Below are 15983 nucleotides of genomic sequence, written 5' to 3'. Positions count from 1 at the left end.
TTTAGTTCCTGGGTCCTCTGGAACTAAACTGGTTCCAGTTTAGTTCCTGGTCCTTTGTCTTTGGCATTTGGAAAACCACAGTCTTTCTAGTCCACTTGTGTGAAGAGGTATCAGCATCCTAGCCCTATTTATGTTTATTGAGCTTTTCAGGAGAGACGGTATCTTGCAATGCACGCATGCAAAAAGTCTTACACATAGACAAAATAGCATATGAAGCCTTCAGAGGAAAAAGACCAAACAAGGAAAATCATGAGAATTGCTAAGTATGACAGTGTGTCACCAGTGACGAAAAAGAAGTGGAGTTTAATGTGAACATACCTTTAAGATTCCTGACAAAACCAAAGAATAGCTTGCTGACTCAGGAATCAGAGGCAGACTACTATGGCCCCAGAAGTATGTCACTTGCTTTATAGGATGTGATAGCACAGCAGTGGATGGCTGTTGGGCCATCATTATAACCGCATCTGAAAATACAAGGATACAGCAAGTGGAGGTGAGTATACAGAAAATAAGAGAATTTTTCAAAGGGATGCATGTTGAATAGAAATGTACAAGTTTTCAGAAGATTTACCTTTTGTTGCTGTTAGTAAAGGAAATGTTACTGTATTGCTGTCCTGTTTGCATGGCTATTGCTTTTGTTTTATTCACCAGTAGAACACTAGATTGCAAAGAAGACACAAAAGCATGCCTATTCTAGGCTTATCATGCTATAGTAGCATTAATGGATTTTGTCTACAAAGAGCTTTTACAGGATGAAATTGCTTGAGTTCAATTTAAAATTAACAACCATAGGCTTACCTTTCAAACTTCTCTTGGGCAAAGTTCTTGTTGAAATTGAATTTTCCATGCATATAGACTAAAAAGGAGTAAAGGGACAAAAGGATTAAATGTTTATTTTTATAGTACCTGTGCTGTAGATAAAGTAAAAAAATAAGCCTCAGAGAGTAGTTGGACATTAATATGTAAAAATGTTGCAGTGATAATAAGTGAGATAGGTGGTTGTATGTGCTAATGTGTCAAACTACATATGTGAAAAACATACAAAAAAAAATTGTGCGTTATCCAGGATTATTACTAGCACAGTTGCTACAACCCCATGATTTTCTGTCTTAACTATATATTTGCAGTTTCTTGTAAATAATAATGGGGAATAGTAACTAGTCTTTTACAGTTTGTAAAAAAATAAGGAGACTATAAAATAAACAAGCATTCTGTCTATTCTTATTTTGAAATTACATTTTACTATAAGGTAAATGGAATTTGTCTCATTCCCGAGTCTCTCCAAAACTTAATGCATATTTACTGATACAGACCTTTGCACAAAGTCTGTCAGGAGGGAGCTTTATCCTGACAGAAATCACGTTTCCCCATCCTGAGTCCCAAAGCAGGTTAATAGACCCTGGAAAATGAGTGGCAGTGATAAGGAATGCTGAGAAATACCTGGATTCACAACAACTTCTTGTGCCTGTGAACAGAACAGCTGTTTTAGGGTTCCTTGCTGGTATTTAAAATCAGATGTTTGCCACCTCCATTGTCCCTTTGAATTCCTCTAGTTAAAAAATACTAAATGAACTTTTTAATGCAGTAATTCACTGTGTTTTTAAATACAGTGACTAAATGTGATTATCTCAGACAAAAGCAGTTAATGCAGATCTGCCCTTGACCATAGTAAGAGCAAGTTCACATTTAATATAATTGTCAGTTAACATCTCTATTAATTTGGTACCTCTTCCCAGGAAAAAAAAGCAAACCACTGACAGCACACTCTGCTCTTTCTGGACTGAATCCTTCCCTGTCAGTGACCATCTGCTGTTCCCCAGGGCAAAGCATCAGCAGTTCATTTGTTAAACTGCAATAACCCTTAGTCCATGCTTTTTATAAACAAATCATTAGATATGTTTCAAACCCTTAAAAAGACTCAGTTTCTTAGTTAATATATTAGGGTAATATATTAATAATATAGAAATATTAATATATTAATAATTAATATATAGGCTTTGCCTTTAGTCGTTTTCTACACCTAATTTTACATAGCCCACATAAGCAGAATTAAATTGTTTAAATAGCAGGTTCAGTCAATAAAGTCCTTAACTGTTGCTAAACAGTTTTTCCCAAAGGGTTCTGTCATTTTACTCTATTATTTTTCCTTGCTTAGGACGGGAAGAAAGATTTCTCAAAAGTTTTATTCTACAGGGAGAAATAAAGAAGAACATAAACAATTTATGTATTATTAAATATTTTCGCAACTGATGGAGGCATCTTAAAACTGCTGCACAAGTACCACCAGCATCCAGAAAGCTCTGTGAAAGGCAGCAGTGGGCATTAGAGACTTCCTTGACCTTCTTCCAGGCACCCATGGAAAACTGGGGCTTGCTAACAAGCCATTCAATTTCTACTCATAGAAATCAGCTGAAATCTGTGGAATCTCACCAATACAAGTGGCAATAGGCAAGTTTAACTTCCAGGCACAGCCAAAGCAAACAACAGTATGTGAATTTGATACTTGTTTTGCAAGATCTTGCTGGGGGTTAAGCTGGTGTGTATGAAGTGTGAGCTGTCAGTGTGTGAGCTGGCAACAACCTGCCTGCTCACTTTTGGCTGTCCCTCCCCTGCCCCATCCACACAGTCAAGTGACTGCATCCTCCAGCGATAGTGGGACCTCAAAGCCACTCAATGGGAGCAAGAGTAGGGAAGAAAAGACCTCTAGGTTTTAAGCTGGGAGTGGACTGCTGTGGGAGGAAAGTCTACTGGGAAGTGGAGGAGGTAGTGTCCTGTCCTCTGAAGACATGAGGGCTAGTGAGTGTGTGGAGAGACTCTCCAAAGCTCCAGAATTTCCCTCATCCTTCTCCTTCATTTTTCTATAATCTCATTCCTTTCCACAGATGTGACTTTTTCCAGTCACCCTTCCCACTGGAACTCCCTAGACCCACTCCCAGTTCCTCTTTCCCTACTTTCAATCTGTTCTAAGGAACAAACCCTTCAAATACACTTGTTGAGCATTGCCACTTCTCCACTACAGCAGAACTGAATACTGATTTTTTTTTCCCCCATGTATTCCAGATTAATCTTGGCCTTCTGAGACTCAATAAAATTCTGCCTCTGACTCCTTTCAGGTGTCTATTCTGGTTTGAGACGCAAAATTTTAATTTTTTTTCCTCCTATGGAATTCTCTAAGACAAAGGACTTAAACAGGCAGAATTCCACTGTTATATCTCAGTTTATCCCAATACTTGTTGCCATTTGCCTGTGTTTAAAGGATTCAGAAGCCTCACTATGTGCTGTTATAATCTGTTCTCACTCTTGAATTGTGGTTTACAGTCATTCTGAACAGTATTACTGGAAGTATCTTCTGGACCAGGAACAAGATACAGTAGAGAGAGCTGTCAGAGCAATGGCATTTTAGGGTCAGCTGCCTATCTCCCAATAGATGATGTCTTGTTTTCTCTCATTAAAAAATCTTCCATGCAGAGAGTAACGGTGGCAGATCTCGTCATGCTAATTTAGCCCAAGTTCGAAGATAAAATACGTATTCCTAAAACACACAGGCTACATGGTCAGCGTCAAAGTGCGAAACACATATTTTGATGGATGCGCTAGCTGTGTGACAAGTAATTATACCACCACATTTGCCTTTAGAGTTTAGTTTTGATTGGATAAACACATCTAAGCTACTTCAGTTGTTTGCTTTACATTTCCCTCTCAGCCACAGATGGTGTATGCACTTCTCTGGGTAGCCAGAATTCAAGAGCTGTATTTTTCTTTCAAGTCTGCATAGCTGTACAAATCAATGCTTAAGGCCTATGAAAACCCATTCAGTTACAAAGAAAACCTCTGAAACTGTTTATATGAAAGTCAGGTAGCCACTGTCTTGTTCCTATTGAAAAAAGTGATTTTATTAGGAACATGAATTAGCTCTCCAAATCAAGTACTGGGTTAAAGGCTTTTCTGCTTTTCCTGAGACAGAAGGTGCAGTCTTTCAAAGAGATGATGTTCTTGCTATTGTTATGATGATGAAAATTATGCTGAAGATGCAAATACTGGATGCAAATACTGTTCATGTTTTTAAATAGATTTCTGCCTGTGATTTCAGAATAGGCAACCATTCTCATTATGAAGATCATCCATTTTGCATAGGGTCCCTTCCTCATTTTCACTCACGCTATCAGAACAGTTTCTTAATAATCTGTGATATAAAACAAATAGTGAAAAATTGACCTGTGGATTTCCAAGGTAAAGTTGAATTAAGAAAAAAAATTAAGAAGAATGTTTTTCATACGTTCTTCTATAAAGATTTGGACTATGGTCTTTTGAACTTACTGGTAATTGAAGAACGTGCTTAAGCATCTTTTGAATAAGCTCTTATAAGGGGGTAAGCTTAACAGCCTGTTCTGTTCAACCTTAATTACTCATCACAACTTCAGAAACATGTTTTGACATAACCTATTCCACGTAAATGGGCCCAGGACTGAAATCAGTTTGAATTACAGCATTTATACACTAGCCAGCAGTCAACCAAACCACTTGATAGAGAAAGTAATATAACCGATCCTGAATACCTCTGCAATTATATTCCACATGTTAACCTTCCAAGAGCAGTTCATGTGAAGGTGGAGGTGGTTATACAGGTATTTAAGTGGAAGCTCCCAAACCCAGAAGGAATGCTGTTTCAAAAACATTTGGATTACTTTCAGTTCTTGTTATTCCTACAGTGCAGATCCCATTCAGATTTGTGTATGTGAACTGTTTTTGGAAACTAAGGAGAGAGTTGAGTGATTTAAAAACACAAGTTATTTATTCAATAGCTTCTGTACAGAGAAATTAGTGAAACTGAAAAAGAAACAACACGTTGTTATACATATTTGCTTTCCTTCTTCCAGATATATCTTCTAGTATAGCATTATTTTCTGAAGTATCCAGGTAAAATATATATCTGCTGTCTTAGTGGGGGAACATGAAGTTGGTTTACTAGGATTCTTTCAGTGTATCATTGTTTCAAACTTTTATTACCTCAGATAGGTAGAACTGTACCTACCAAAACATCATAAAAAGCCTCAGGATTGAAAGAAACTCTTTGGAGAGATACAATTTGTTTCTAAGACTCCCTAATTAACTTGCTGTTTTCAATTCACACTATCTCCTTACTTACTACATCTGTTTTCTCCCCTCGAGAATTAGTACCTTGGCCCTGTTTTCTTTCTTTTCAATTAAATGGGAATTCCTTTAAATCATCTGCAGTTGATACCACATTTCCCTATTCCTTATCTTTAAAAAGTGGCTGAACTACAATTCTTTCGGTAAACGTCTGATCGACATAAGATTCTTCATAGGTATTGTTCACGGCTTGTTATAATTTTTTGAGGCACTGATAGCTATACCTCAGATTTTGCTTATAGTCTTATGCTCTGATGTTGCTTTTTAGTCCTGTTTCAGCTCTGTGTTGGTATGTGTGCCTTATCATTAGTTACATACTTTACTCCATCAGAAATATGCAGCAAGGTATATAAGCCCACTTTAGTCAGTAGAACTTTAAGATAAGAGAAAGAGAAGAAAATAAGAACTCCTAAGGATATGCTGGATAGCAAAATGCAGGTTTTATTATAACTTGTGTTCACATGCCTGCATAGCTTAAATTGGCGAACATGAATAAAAGAATTACTTTTGTGTGAACTGGTAACTGAAGTTCAAAGTGTAAAGCATGTGTTGCTACTTTTTCCTTCCTCTTCTTACTGTACTGCCTAGATGAGGCTAAAACCTGACACAAAGGTTTTTCAATACCAACAAATTATTTCTTCCTCATCTTGAGCATTTGTTTTATTCTTTCTGCTAAAAGGCATTTTGCTTTTCATTCAAGACTCAGAAACAACGTAAGCTAAACCATAGAAAAACTTGAACCACTAAGACCTTGTATCTGGTGTTCATTATTTCCAGCAAGAGATGAAATGGTCATCTCCACATATAGCTACAAGGCTTTGCTGACCATATTCTTAATATATGCTATATTTAGACTTCAGGCAAAGTTTAGTTGTATGGGTTTGTAGTCACACTGACTTCTTGGGAAGACATGACTGTTAAGGAAGACACACTAAAGTATATAAGATGGGATAACACATTTAATATAAATATGAAATACTTTAGATATTATGTAAGGTCATATGCAAATTGCAATTTCTTTTGTTTCAGAATTATCTGTTTTTTCATTTGCTTGGAGACCTCATATTTCTTCTCACCAATTCATATGTGCTCCTTTAGAATGAAGAGGACGAATGCTGGCAGCAGTCAGACTGAGGTTCCAGCTTCCTGCACAGCTTTACTTGAGGTACCACCTCCCTCTCTGTTGGCCAGGCAGACCTGTGGGATGGCCACTGTTAATCTCCAAGCACAACAGAGGCATTATGTAGGTCATAAGTTATATTTTCTTTTACTAATGAAATGGCATTTTTTCACACCTTAACAAGACTATGAATTGAAAACTTCTGAAAATAAGAAGAAATTTCTAAGCCCAAATAGGAAGGTGGAAAGCTTTAAGAACTAGTCCATTTTATAGTTGGAAAGAGACAGAATATTGCGTCTCTAATGTTTTTTAGGGGTAAATTTGGAACACAAGTGTAATTCTAGGCTAACAAAGCTCTCATAATGGAAACAAAGGAAAAAGCTACAGATGGAAACATGTTAACACCAAAGCAAAGACCAGAGTCTAACTGTATTGCTTTTATTTGTATATTCATTCAGTAAAAAGAAAAAACAATCTGAACATGAGAGATAAATATTTGAATACTCTGTAAACAATATTAGAAACAAATGCTTTTTATGGACAAAAAGCAAAACTGTAGTCCTCATAAAATGTACCACACCAAAGTTAAAAAAAATCCAAAGATTCAGTTAATCCCAGAAAACCAGATATTATGTGAAATGGGATTATATTTTTTAGGGTTTGTCTCCTTGTTGATTCTCAGCAGGAACATGAAGGTACAACCTCTAATCAATCTCTTGAAGTTTCTACAGGGCCACAAGTAGAGAGTTAAACCAGATCACAACTGTGGACTGTTTTTTTTTTAAATTTCCACAACATCTTGCTATAGAAACCCATTATTTTTTCCATTTCACAAAAAGAAACCAAACTAAGAATTCAAATGTTTTCTTATGTATATATGAGAAGAAACCCTAAGATCCTAAATCTAGGGCTTCCAAATTCCTGTTTCTTAAACACAGAACCCCTGCTACCAAGGCCAATATCTATGATCACGTAGTCTTCAAATTCAGCTAATAGCTCAAACAAGGTTACCAGTATAGAACTAGGACTCTTAATTATTGTTTCGATTGCTATTCTTTTGCTATAGCACTGTTTAAAGACCTTACATAGAAGACTCATGAAATGAAAAATGAGTCTACATCACTACCAACTTTAGAGGGGTGATACAGAAGTGAAAAAATATCATATGTAAATTCCAGCCTGCTTGGCAATATAATCTATTCAAATTTCCTCATGCAAATCTTCTTGCATTACTTTACCAACAGTAACATTTTGGGCACACAGGGAGGAGTAAATACCCTGTATAAAATCAACTGTAATATTTATTCATATCCTATAGGTTTAAATTAATTAAATTCATTAAAATTATACTACATTTATATCAGCATAACTACAGTCTGAAACTGGTTTTTACTTTTGACCTTGTTCTATCATTAATCTTTGCTCTTAGACTGCCTGTTGTTATTTTGCCAGTAAGGTTACCTAAAGGTCAGCCAAATATTTCTGGAAACAAGAAAAGGGAGAACAGGTGAAAAAGCCTTTTCAAAATCTGTTTGCTTGCTTTCATACCCATGTGTTCTTTTATAGAAAAAAAATATCTACCCATAGCACACATAGTGACCAAATTGCCAGAAGGCAGCAAAGCATCAAAGGAAAGAGAAAGAGGAAAAGATTTTTGATGGAGAGGTTTTGCTTCTCTCATAGCGTTCCTTCACCTTTGGCTATGGTATCTCTGCATGCTGACATTTGTCAATATATCAGATAAAGAGCTGCAAATTGCTTCAAGCATTATTTACTTAGAGCACCTTCTCCCTTTCCCTGTAAGTCACATGAGTTTGATTAACAGCGGGCTCCAAGTCACTTGCCGACATTTGAGCTGCAAATATAACTGCTGACTGCTCTTGGCCTCTATTTAATGCTCAAACTCCCCTTGTAAAACACCCATTCTTTCATTTCTCAGTCCAGTTTTTTTTTCCATTTTTATGCCTTTCTGGATCTTTCTAGGAAATAATTTTGGTCACTATTGGCCACACACATTTATTGTTACAATGTATGCTTAAAAACCTATTGCCATTAGACCATTCAAATAATTTTTCCTATCAGTTTTCCAGCTGTTTAACTCAGAACTTTTCTACCTAGTCTTAAGTTCCTGTCTGGTCCAGCTTCTTGTCTGCTCTGCCAGTGAAGTTAGAGACCGTTTCATCACATAATTTGTATTTTTGAACTACCCACAATTTGTACTTTTTAAGGCATCCAATTCCAAATTTCTAGCCATACCCAGTAAAGGGATTTTGTAGGATTTGGGAGCATTTAGATTACTGTATGAATATCCTGAGTCAAGAGAACCACATTTTTACATGAGGTTTTCCTCTACAGATTTTATTTTTCCAGAGTAAGTATATGGTATTAGCATGAAACTACAAATTATGTTTTGCTTTTCTGCTGTTAACTATCCTATGTCTTGCCAAAGTGAAAGTTTGTGTATGCCTGCTGTAACAACCTTGTACCATGGAAAACTAATGTTGATAAGAAGAACAGAGGTAGCTTATTTCAATACTTTCAAAGACAATGAATAGTTTGTTTCTCAACTTTAATTAGAAGGGTAATATATCATCCTCCTCCCTCCGGTAACTAATTTTCCTTACCAGAGCTATCAGGGCTCCTTATATCAGTAAAACCTGATGATTAGTACAACCATCTTCTTGCTAATAATAAAAAAAAGTCAATTGCCTTTCCCCTAATTTATTAAAATTGGGTGGGATGTGGAGAGCAAGATGAGAACAAACATACCATGCACTTTGTTCTCTTAATGAATTAAATTATTCTCATGTGGTAAAGTGGTTTAGAATGTCTCAGTCCCTGATACACTCTTAGGTCTTTTTGCTTTAGGGCACCTTTTATAAAACATCCAGTGTTCAGGTCACTCAAACCATGATGTGCAAACACTGTTCCTATGTACTGCTACTGAATGAATAGCACTGCTTTCATCAGGACTTCTACATAAGTATTATCTTGACAGAATCTGTTTAACTGATGAGACTAGAAAATAAAACAATATGACTAAAAGGTGTTCTACAGTATGCCTGTCCCTCAAGTTGTTTTCCAAGATAGTGCTTACTTGGACAACTTGTATCTATAGAGCTGGCAATACAGTTCTGACATTAATTCCACCAAAGTATGTTTGGAAATAGGCATATTCATTTTAAATTCCCATTTTACTAATATCTACTAAGTAACCAATACATTTTTATGTCAGTTCCACCTTCAGAATTTGTTAACTGCTAGTGCTATAAAACCTTCAATTTGTCAGGTGGTAATCTTGTGTTAAAATGTTTAAACTCATTAAATTGCACTGACATAAGCAATAGATGATAAAATATTGTGCTCAGCACTTCTCAGGGTCAAAGTCTGAGTCCCAGATTGATTACTTTTCACACAAGTTTACAGAAAATTATTTTTGCAACGGGATTTCACTGAATATACACTTGTGCTTCTGTGAATAAGCTCGCTTCCATTTTTGGAACCAGACTTACTACCTCATAGTCAACACATGAAATTTTGTTCCATTAAAACACTTTGATCTTGTCCCTTCTATCTTGACCTGCAAGTTCCTGCTGACAAGCTTCTTTATGAAGATAACTAACACTGCATTAGGTATATATTCCAATATTAAATTGAATTTGTTTTCAGATGAAAGAAATCCTACATGACTGTTACGTAGGCTAGAAGGCATGTGTTACAGGACTTGTATTCTGCTTACGTTCTGCTATTGTTCAATGTTGATCTTCACTTTATGTAATAAAATGAAAGTACCATAAAGCTACACAATGGCCAAAAGACTCAAGTGTTTACAATATACAGAATGACTAATACATAAGTTTAGGCCTGGCTTGGCTTCTCTCTTGATCAAGTTTGTGGGATTTTCAGTGTATATATGAGAAATTTTTCGGTTTAGTTAACTGATGTTCTGTTCAGCTCACAAGGTCTTATTTATAAGCTAGAAAGAAAATTGTATGTATAAAATAATCATTTGGGAATAAACATTTTTCTTTGGATATATCAACACACTGCATCGTCATAATCACAACTATCAGATTCATATAAAACAGGAGGGTCTTCTAATTAATCTTCTCCAGTTGTAAATCAGTGCTAACTAAACTGCACTTGAGAAAGGTTGATATAACCCAATGCTACTTTCAGATATTCTACTACTTTTAGTCATGGTGTCTGTCCATGCTCAAATATCCTTCCCAATAAAGTGTTTTCCAGTATCTGGCCTAAATCTCCTTTGTTTCAATGAAAGTCAGTTCATTTCCCATTACAACATCCTCTCTGCAGCAACTCTCTGCACATGGATTCTATTTTCTGCTCAATTATCTCAGTTCTTTCCTATTACTCTCATAGGAAATACTTGAGAAATATCCGTTGTTCTTGATGTTCTCTTATAGATTCCCTTCCAGTCACCCTTCGTTTAGAGAAGCACCTAAGGCAGCAAGTCTCCAGAGTGATGTATTATTGCTGCTAAAAAGAAGAAATAAAGAGTTCCAAAGGTTAAGAGGAAAGCAATGCAAAATGTTAAAAATCACGTGTGATGGCAGAAGGACAATGAAATCAGAGTTTCTTGCAGCTCCCTTGTTACATTATTGAGAGACCTACTTTAGCCACCTCTGCAAAGGCTAAAGGAGTCTTTACCCTGTAGTTCCCACTGTCAAAATGACATCCCGTGATCAGCAGACAGTTGCCAGCAATGGCTATGGCTACATGGAAAACAGTCAAAATACTGAATAGCAGGAAGGGCCAAGACTGTATCCCTCTTTCTGCCTGTTAGCTATTAAAATACTAAAGTTAACAAATTTCTTAATGATCAAAAGTTAAAAAAAAATAAAATCATTTGTTGTCATCTAAATTAAATTCAATTTGCTATCTAGCTGTATTTGATACTGACTCCCAAAGTAAAGTAAGGACTGTCAAAGGAAAGAAGTTTTTTCTAGACTAGATGCATGAGGAAAATTAATTATCCATTGACAAGAACAAGATGCTTTTTTGGGCAGACAAGGGGAACACCTTACCAGCACTGTCTGGATGTTGTAACTGAAACTGTTGACAATAGACTTTAGTAATTACAAAAATCAGAGCAGCAGTTTTAATTGCCCTTTCCCCACCCCCATTTATTAGGTCTAGGCCAACTGCTTACCAACATCCTTACAAATACTTACTCCCATTTGCTCTGGGCTCCTTATTTACGCCTCCTTTCTCCTAGCTCCTTACCTGCTTTCACCATTCTTTTTATTACAGGTTTTTTTTTCTTCCTTATCTGTCAGTTGATGCCTCGTTTCTAGATTTCCTGTACCACCGTCATACCTGTTTAGAAGTTTCCTTCTATTTTTCCAGGAAGTCAGGCATTCCTGCTAACACCATACATTTGTGGGAAAGCCTCCATGTCCAGATGTCAGCCTGCAGTACAAGCCATGAGCGCTGCTTTCACAGGTGCTTGGGGGAATTATCACAGAACCAATTAGGTTGGCAAAGACCTCTGAGATCATCGAGTCCAACCTTTGACCGAAACACCACCGTGTCAACTAGACCATAGCACTGTCTTTTCTTAAAGACCACGTCCAGTCTTTATTCTTAAACACCTCCAGAGACAGTGACTCCACCACCTCCTTGGGCAGCCTATTGCAATGTTTAAGAAGGAATTCTGCGAAGAAATTCTTCCTAATGTCCAAGCTAAACCTCCCGTGGCGCAGCATAAGGCTATTTCCACTCGTCCTCTCGCTGGTTGCCTAGGAGAACACGCCGAACCCCCTCTCTACATCCTCCTTTCAGGGAGTTATAGAGAGCGATAAGGCCTCCCCTGAGCCTCGTTTTCTCCACGCTAAACACCCCTAGCTCCCTCAGCCGCTCCTTATGAGACCTGCGCTCCAGCCTCTTCACCAGCTCCGCTGCCCTACTCTGGACTCTCTACAAGGAATCCCAGACCCCCTCCCACTGCGGTCCCGCCTCCCGGGCGCGCCTACCCCTTTAAGGGCGCGCTCCCCGCGGCCCCACGTGTGCGATCAGCTGACGGCGCGTCCCTCCCTCCGCCGCCCGCCCGGCCCCGCCGTCCCTCCTCTCCTCTCCTCTTCTCTCCTCTCCCTTCCCCTCCCTCCCTCCCTCCCTCCCTCCCTCCCCTCCCCGCCGCGCCGTGCGGGCGGCAGCGCGCCCTGACAGCGTCGCCGGGGCAGCGCCCGCGCTCTCCCGGCCCCGCTCCGCCGAGCCCCCCGCGCCTCCCCGCTCTGCGCGCCCTCCCCGCGGCGGAGGAGCTCCGGCCGGCCCAGCGCCGCTGTCAGCCGGGCGGGCAACCGCGGCCCCTCCGGAGAACTCGGCAGCGCGGCGCCCGGCGCCTCCCCGGTACATGGATTACCTGGTAGGTTCCCGACCCGCACCGGCGGACACGTTCCCGAGCGGCGGGGGCGGTGTGCGGGGGTCAGGTGAGCACCGGCGGGGCAGCCCCAGGGCGGGGGGGCAGGAGGGTCCGGCCGCGCTGCCCGGCCCGGCCCGCCGGGCTGTTAAAGGGCAATAAAGCGGCCGGGCCCCGCTCATTTGGCCGCTATTAGGTTTCTAAAGCTGTGACCCGGGTCGCTGTTTTTTTCCTAAATGCTGGAGCTTAGGGCACGCTTGAATGAACTAAATTGCTACCGCGGGCGGGTTCAGCCGGGCGCCCGGGCAGCTGGTATTCGGGTGTAGCGTTTATGGCTCTTTAATGAATATTGGCTCCATTCGTCTGCGAGAGCTTGTATCGAGGCGCGCACCTCAGGATGGGGTCGTGGCCGGTGTTTGAACTCCCCTGCAGTCGAACCCTGTGGCACGGTCGGGTAACGAGCCGACGGCTTTGTTTTAGTGTGGTACCTGCTTACCTGGTCTTTTCAGCCTAACAGTGTTGAGAGCGTGATGAGCACATCCCATCGCTCCAGTCTTGTTGACATCCCACTGTTCTAGTCTTGCTGCTTTGAGCGCTCTGTTGTGAACTGGTTCCCCTTCCTTCGCCGTGGAGTGCTGCAAAGCTGCAGATCGGGCAATAATGGGTAGGCATCTTCTGGCTATCCCTGTTCGTTACTGATATCAGGTGCGATCAGGAAGTAGGTTTCAAGAGAAGTTCATCAAACACAACAGAATCTCTGACGATGCTCTTTTTAGTGAACTGATTTGAAGATTTGCCATGTTGAGGTGAGAGAGCTGCATGCAGTGGCTGACTTTTCCTTTTATGACAATGAAATTAACTGAACCAGAAATACCTTGAATTTATACTTTCATATTCTTGTGTCCATGTAGCTTAAGTTTATTTGGGTTTATTCAGCTTTATACCCCCAAAAATGTTTTAGGCTTACCTTCCTGAATTCAAATAACAGAGAGTGAGTAGAAAATGAGTCCTTATGTGGAAGAAATAGTAGGCAGACTTCTCTTTAAGAACCTAGTTAATGAAACACTGATAATAAACTCGATGTGTGTCAAGTGCAGCCTTGTAGCTCCTTGAAAGCCTGGAGCTGTTTCTTAGATTTTTTTTTTTCCTTTGTAAACTTATATCCAGACAAAACTGGCTATTCTCTACTTTTTGAAGTGCTTGCATTAACCTCTGTGACTGCTACAGGCTGTTTTGTGGAAGGCCAACCACTCGGAGAACAATAAATTTAATAAGCCTTGGAAACTGAGAGTATGTTTTTGTATTAACCAGAGGGGGGAGGAGATTAAATAGCTCTACTTTTTTTTTCCTGACTATTTTTCTCCATTTGGTCCTTTTTCTCTTTACTTTGTGTGGCCTTTTTTTGGTGTCAGCTCTAAAAAAAACATTGATCAACTGCTTCAGGCACCTCAGAAAGTCTGCTCTAACAAAAAAAAAATTGTGGTGGTGAGTTAGGAACTAGTTGTGTGGGCCCATTTTCAGCTTGGAGGACCAAACTGTTGTCACACTCTGTTCCAGCATAAAGATGGGTCTACTCTTTATCCATGCAAGATTTGAAGTTATAATGTAGATGTTAAGCTATGTATGTAGAACACCTGCCTCATTATTTCCATAACAACAGTAACAAAAAGCTCTACATGTTAAGGAATTTTGTGGGTTTTGCATTTATGTTGGGATCTTTCACCTACATTGCCATCAAAACATAAGCAGAAGGTACTTTTGCTGGTTCCTTATGTTGGGCAGTGAGACTTTCACCTATGCTTGCAGTGTGAAGCAGAGAGCAGAGCAAAGTATGCAGTTGTTGCTGGTTGCAGAAGTCCTGTGACAGAGTATTAGACACTAAGTTTTAGTTAGCAGTGGGGCTGAATGAGTGAATTTAGTGGAGGGGGAGGTGAGGATAGCTGAGGTCAGGTTCGCTGCAGCATGGACTCAGGAGTTGTTCCATCTCCACAAGGAGTCTACCCTCAGCCAGCTCTTCCCAGACTTGCATGGGAAGGTTGTTTTTCTCATTTTATCTGAATCGAACCTACATTGGTGCAGACTTCTTTTCTCCATTGAGGAGGAGATCCCAAGAAATACTGAACATGTGTGGCACCTTCTAATATTAGCAGTTATTGAAAGCATTCAAATCCTGCTCAAAGCCAAGTAATTTGGAGTCTGGTTGGACTATGGCCCTGAAGCTCTTAGAGGGAGATACCCAGACCCTGACTAGGGCCTCCCCTGCTTACAATGTGATCCTTGGTTTATGGCTAATGCAATGTGATAATGAGCTGGTACTACTGCAATGCTCTGGTCTGTTTTTAGTTATGCATTGTAACCAAAAGTATCACTGGCCTCTGTATCTTTACTAGCTAGAGGAGGCTGTTGAGCTTGATGTCTTTTTTTATGTTTGTAGTGATATAATTACAATGTTAGAAGTGGTGTGGTTTGTTGTTTTGTTTTTGATCAACATAGCTAAACCAGGTTCCATCTCCAGAAAAGAATCCATCTTCACTCATTTAGAGGCATCTTTTACTTGTGTTATTCTCTCTTTTAAAACATACTGTGCAAACACAGCTGCATAAATGCAGTTTTGTACGGTTTTGTGACTATGTAATCTGGTGCTCTATCTGCAACCTTCTTCCGCTTCATTCTTGCTACATTGTGTCTGAAAGGATTATAGTGTATACAGAGACTTGTGTTGGTTGGCCTATGTTCAGTAGACTATGCTTAATTTAAGAAATTATGGCATGACACATCTTGTGAGAAGCATGGCATGTGACCAGTCTTACAGTTTTTACTTGGAGAACTTGTGGGAAACAATAGAAATGCTTCAGGTTTTCATACGTGCTACTTACGATGCAAATTTTAAACAAGTAGAATTTCACAATACACTTCTTCAGAGGCATCTCTGTACTAGATAAGGTTCTTACATTGAATGAATGCATGTATCAGCCTGATCTGTGTAGAACTTTTATAAGCTACTTGAGAGGGTGATGTAGAAATTTGAACGTGTGTCTTCACAAACAAAAGGTCTTTTATTTGCCTAAGAGGTTTATAAGATAAAATTGATAACCTGTTTAATGTTGTATATTAGCAATTTTATTGTGATAGCTTATCTCCCTAGACTGTATCCCAAGATACTATGTAGTATCTTAGTTGTATATAAGATTATTTCTTGGGCAGGTATTGATGAGTAAATTTCAACCGGAAATGGAAGATGACACTTCTTGCATGAACAACCACTTCAGCTTTAATTTTTTGTTTGTTTGTTTGTTTTGTTTTGGGGGTTTTGTTTGTTTTGTTTTGGGGGTT

The 15983-nt window shown here is 39.3% G+C and overlaps 1 protein-coding gene across 4 annotated transcripts in view; it reads left to right on the top strand.

The window, feature by feature from the left end:
• Nucleotides 1-15983, top strand: part of ARL15 (ADP ribosylation factor like GTPase 15) — a 276210-nt gene that overhangs the window by 26548 nt on the left and 233679 nt on the right. The window contains exon 1 of one of the 4 annotated variants that reach the window (XM_027635361.1): nucleotides 6043-6394. In XM_027635361.1, coding sequence (XP_027491162.1) covers nucleotides 6062-6394 — 333 coding nt within the window. In that variant the 5' untranslated portion in view covers nucleotides 6043-6061. Of the gene's footprint in view, nucleotides 6395-12490; nucleotides 12657-15983 lie in introns of those variants that run through there. The other 3 variants (XM_027635362.1, XM_027635364.1, XM_027635363.1) reach the window with 3 other exon arrangements.

The sequence above is a fragment of the Corapipo altera genome, unplaced genomic scaffold, assembly GCF_003945725.1.
Source record: "Corapipo altera isolate COAL_440 unplaced genomic scaffold, ASM394572v1 61411, whole genome shotgun sequence".
In the NCBI taxonomy this organism is placed as follows: Eukaryota; Metazoa; Chordata; class Aves; order Passeriformes; family Pipridae; genus Corapipo; species Corapipo altera.
This window is presented reverse-complemented; position numbering and strand designations above follow the sequence as displayed.